The sequence below is a fragment of the Mytilus edulis genome, chromosome 9 (genome assembly GCF_963676685.1).
Source record: "Mytilus edulis chromosome 9, xbMytEdul2.2, whole genome shotgun sequence".
In the NCBI taxonomy this organism is placed as follows: domain Eukaryota; kingdom Metazoa; phylum Mollusca; class Bivalvia; order Mytilida; family Mytilidae; genus Mytilus; species Mytilus edulis.
The window spans coordinates 71,184,897-71,189,559 of NC_092352.1; the positions used below are offsets into that span (position 1 = coordinate 71,184,897).

A 4,663-nucleotide genomic window follows, 5' to 3' on the forward strand; every position below is an offset into this window, starting at 1 on the left:
GCTGAGATATGGAAGAGGTATTTGAGCCATTACCGGGCATATCATATGTGTTAAATATCTCAATATCTTGATCACGAGAACCGTTGTTCAAAATAACTCTAACTTTTCTTTTACTCAAGTGTTTTCGAATATCTTCAATTTCATGATGGAAAGCGGATTTTTGTATAATCATTTCAACTCGTATAGTAACAATTAGTCCGTTTTCGTCCATCCATATCTTGAATTTTGATGTTCTTATGGTAAAATTCTTTGTATTATAGCTGTGTCCTACCATTAAAACAATTTGGTGAAAGATTTCTTTTCGTAACATTTGGTTTGAAATCAAAGAAAATCTAAAATTTATACTAGCATTTATGAAAATATCATACTGACTGCAAAAACCCAGTTGTTTAATCTGAAAAAAAAATCCATAAAATTAAAACTGGAATTGTGAAGAAGTATTATAAATATGCAATAGTTTATCGAAACATATCTGATACATGATTTAATCAAAGTGTATTAAAAATGTGCGCATAACAATAAAATAAAGAAAACTAAGTGAATATGTTTTTAATTCCAAAAATGGCAAGGTAACCGTACTCGGAGTGTAATACTCCGTATGTTCAATCCACATCCGCGACAAACCAAAAACCTGAAACTAATATTGAAACCGTGTAGCACGCAACATATGTAAGTGAGAACAGACAAATATAGTGCTGAGAAGGGATAACGTGTCCATGTAGTAAACATTTCGATGTGAAATTTTGACTCAGCATGTTGGGGTTACAAATTGTCCAAATTAACTTTTATCAATAACCAATTCTCATTGTCGTCCAAAAGTGTAACTTCTAATAGCAAGGTGAAAATTATTTATTTCAAGCACTTTCAAGGCTGCATTTCTTATCGATGGTTTTAATGAAATATTTGTCAAAGGTTTATACCATCAATGTCTCAACGAGTATAAAAATCAGCAACGTAAAAATATTAACGAGTCATGTCCCTTTCGAAAGTAAAATTAGATATGAATATTTGAATCATAGGCGCTATCTCGCTCATATTTCATTTTTCCTGTTTTGATTAGGATTTTTATTCCATTAATATCAAAGTAAATTTCAGCAATGTTTCGAACATGTTTCAAATCAAAGTCGATCAACCATTTGTAAGAGTATTTAGTTTTTGGGTATGTAAGTTATATGGTGAGTGTATTATAAGAATTTTACACAACATGTATTATCGGATGATTATGATCATGATGTCTGACAAGAGTTATACGAGCATTTTCTTTGAAACCGATATAGTCTTGGCAAATGAAATAGACAATGATCAGAGTAATTTCTGTTGGTCAGATTAAATATGTGCTCCGCCGATGGACATTGACAAAACAACTTTTAATATACCATATACTATTTTTGAGGCACAATGTACAAATAAATTTTAAATCAAAACAGTAGTTTCGGCAAACTGGAACAAACTGAATCAATTCTCTTACCTCTTCTGTCCATTCCCTGCATTTGTTTTCATTGGTATAAGCTCCTGTTGGGTTTCCTAGAGAAACAAGAATCGACAAACTAAATACAAGTGAATCTTGAAGTAGCATATCCACTATTTTGTATATACATACGAACGAATACATATCGCTTGAAACATTTGAGTCTAGACAGAAATAATTCTTATACAATTTGAACGAATCAAATACTAAAATAGGATTGTTATAACTTTGACATATATCGTAGTTGCTGTTTGATATAAGATCTTTCATACAAAACCGAAGGTTAGTGTTGCCTGGTGGAATAACCTTGAAATCGAAATTGCTGAGAAAATATGTCATTTTGTCCTCCTTTTTCATTTTAAACATATATTCATACAAGTTTTCATTTAGAACAAACACAATATCAAATTCTTGAACATCTGTTACATTGTTACATAATGCACAGAACTTATTTTTGAATATCAGGATCTTTCCATATGACACGAAAATACCGTTTTCTGTAAAATTATTTTGTAAACACCTTTCTTTTACAGTTCTGTTTTTGTAAGAATTAGGACAAGATCCCACTGCTAGAAATCCAGTTCGACTATTACTTCTTTTGACGTAAGTCTGGGAATAACATTCAAATGATAGTTGACTATTACTGTTTCTGATACTTTCATTATAATCACTACAACAGTCGTTAAACATTTTACAGTCGCTATCACAGTAACAGTACCATTTTGTTTTATTCTGTGCCACGGAACAAGTTCCATATTTTTGACATGGATCACGTTGAAGTTCTTTCAAGGTTGTTAGATGCTCTGTTGACTGAGTGCTCAAACCACTGAGTAAATTTAAAGTATCATTTATTTTCGTATTCCTTATTTCTGAAGGGATGTTTTCTTTACTTTTATTTAACCCCAATAAAAGACCATCATTGAAGGTTGTCCATGATGCTGTAAATAAATCTTGGTTATATCTTTTTCGGTGTTGAGAGTGATTTGCAGAACCATAAGATATCCTCTCCGTCTGTGTTGCAGTATGCTGATTTGAATTAACAGAGCCACGAGGAGTCCTCTCCGTCCTTGTCTTTGTATTCTTATCGATATCTTTTAAACTATCAGGGATCCTCTCCGTCTGTGTTGCAGTATTCTGATTTGAATTAACAGAGCCACGAGGAGCCTCCTCAGTCTGTGTGTCTGTATTGTTATCACTGTTTGTCGAACCATAAGATATCCTCTCCGTCTGTGTTACAATATTCTGAATTATATTAACAGAACCACGAATAGTTGTTTCTGTCTTTTTGTTTGTATTCTTATTGTTATTTGTCGAATCATAATAGATACTCTCCGTCTGTGTTTCGGTATTCGAAATTGAATTAACAGAGCTACGAGGAGTCCATTCAGTCTGTGTGTCTGTTTTCTTGTCGCTATTTGTCCAACCATAAGAGATCCTCTCCGTCTGTGTTGCAGTACTTTGAATTAAATCAACAGAACCACGAGGAGTTCTGTATATCTTTGTGTTTGTATTCTTATTGTTATTTGTCGAACCATCAGATATACTCTCCGTTTGTGTTGCAGTATTCTTATGTGAATCAACAGACGCATCAGGGATTCTCTCCGTCTTTGTGGCTGTATCATCATTGCTATTTGGTGAACCATAAAGGATCCTCTCTTTCTCTTTGGCTGTAGTCTTCTTTGTATTTGGTGAAACATTAGTGATCCTCTCCGTATATTTGACATGTACAGTATTTTGATCATATGTTGAACCACCAGAGCTCCTCTCTATCTTTGTGACTGTATTCTGATTGAAATTTAAAGAACCATCCGTGGTCTTTTCTATGTTTGAGACATAATTCCATGATAAAACACCGCAAATCAGAAGAAATAAAATAGGAAAATATGATTGTTGAGTTGTTTTCATTGTAATGCCCGAACAACAAGTAATTTGGCAGATAACTCCTTATATACCCGAACGAGTTAAAGACATATTGCTCATCAACATTTAATAGATGTTTTTGCGTTTTTATGTACACTAAAACTGAAGCTTTAAAGCAAAAATGGATACTTAAAAGCACATTATATGTTATAGTCTTTTTACAACTATCAACGAAAGATAAATGGTCCAAAAAAAAAGTATCCGTTTCAGGAAATAATATCATGTTTTAAAGTCGTTTATCTATTATGCAGTTGAGACTACAAAAACATCCATTTATGTATATTAAACAATTATAGATTAACAAAAGTTAATAAATTGCGATCATTTGTCGTTCATACTGAGACATACCATTATAACATCTTTTAATGTTAGACGTTTCGTCCGAGGCCTAGTGTATCACCAGCCCAGTAGTCAGCACTTCAGTGTTGACATGAACAAAATGATGAATATCAATTAAATGGTAATTTTTATAAATTTTCTGTTTAAAAAAAATTGAATTTTTCGAAAACCAAGGATTTTCTTATTCCAGGAATAGATTACCTTAGCCGTATTTGGCAAAAACTTTTTGGAATTTTGGGTCCTCAATGCTCTTCAACTTTGTACTTGTTTGGCTTAATAACTATTTTGATCTGAGCGTCACTGATGAGTCTTATGCACGTCTGGCGTATTAAATTATAATCCGAGTACTTTTTAATGCTAGATTCTAACATTGTTTGTCCAATGTACTGTTACCATCGGTCAGAAGCTATATACAATTAAGAAAAAAACAACTAGGTACATAATTCCTATCATAAATATGTATTATGACTGTGAAGACACCTGTGCTTTGGTTATTTAAAATTATTTTAGATTTACACATTGCACTATAAAATCAGTTATCTGCTTTTGGTAATGGCGGCTGGAAAAAATTGAGCTCATGTTGCTTACAAAGCATTTGATTTAAAATGTATATGTTGACTAAAGCTAAGTGTGGAAATGGAACTGTATGCTTTTAAATTGTTTTGGTCATTCGGTAGACTTTTAAGCGGGGCTCCCAAATTTGAAAACAATACAAGCTGCTTGATGGAAAGTTTGATGAACTCTTATGTTACTATATAAAGTTGCTGCAACTTTTGGTAATCAAAACATTCTATAGGTGAATATGAACCAATCAAAAATTAAAACGATGAATGCGTTCAAATTTTTCTTTAGAATGGTGGAGCTCCGAGTAAATCGATCAAAACTTTCGTACAACAGGAATCAAAAATGTCATATAAAAACATAGAAAAACCAATC

At 32.5% G+C, this 4,663-nt stretch overlaps 1 protein-coding gene across 1 annotated transcript; it reads right to left on the reverse strand.

Moving 5' to 3' along the window:
- Positions 1-351: 351 nt before the first annotated feature.
- On the reverse strand, positions 352-3,373 carry LOC139490154 (uncharacterized). Its single transcript, XM_071277005.1, has 3 exons — positions 2,000-3,373; positions 1,469-1,524; positions 352-394 (listed from the first exon to the last, which is right to left on the reverse strand). Exons 1-3 carry the CDS (start codon positions 3,371-3,373, stop codon positions 352-354), a joined length of 1,473 nt encoding a protein of 490 aa, XP_071133106.1.
- Between the last annotated feature and the right edge of the window lie 1,290 nt (positions 3,374-4,663).

Bases quoted from the DNA above. Each gene is read 5' to 3' on its own strand.
- LOC139490154 (XM_071277005.1), bottom strand. From the start codon at position 3,373: ATGAAAACAACTCAACAATCATATTTTCCTATTTTATTTCTTCTGATT. The intron at 1,525-1,999 runs GTAAAAGAAAGG...TTGTTTCTCTAG, and splicing joins ATTCTTACAAAAACAGAACT to GAAACCCAACAGGAGCTTAT. The intron at 395-1,468 runs GTAAGAGAATTG...TTTTTTTTTCAG, and splicing joins GCAGGGAATGGACAGAAGAG to ATTAAACAACTGGGTTTTTG.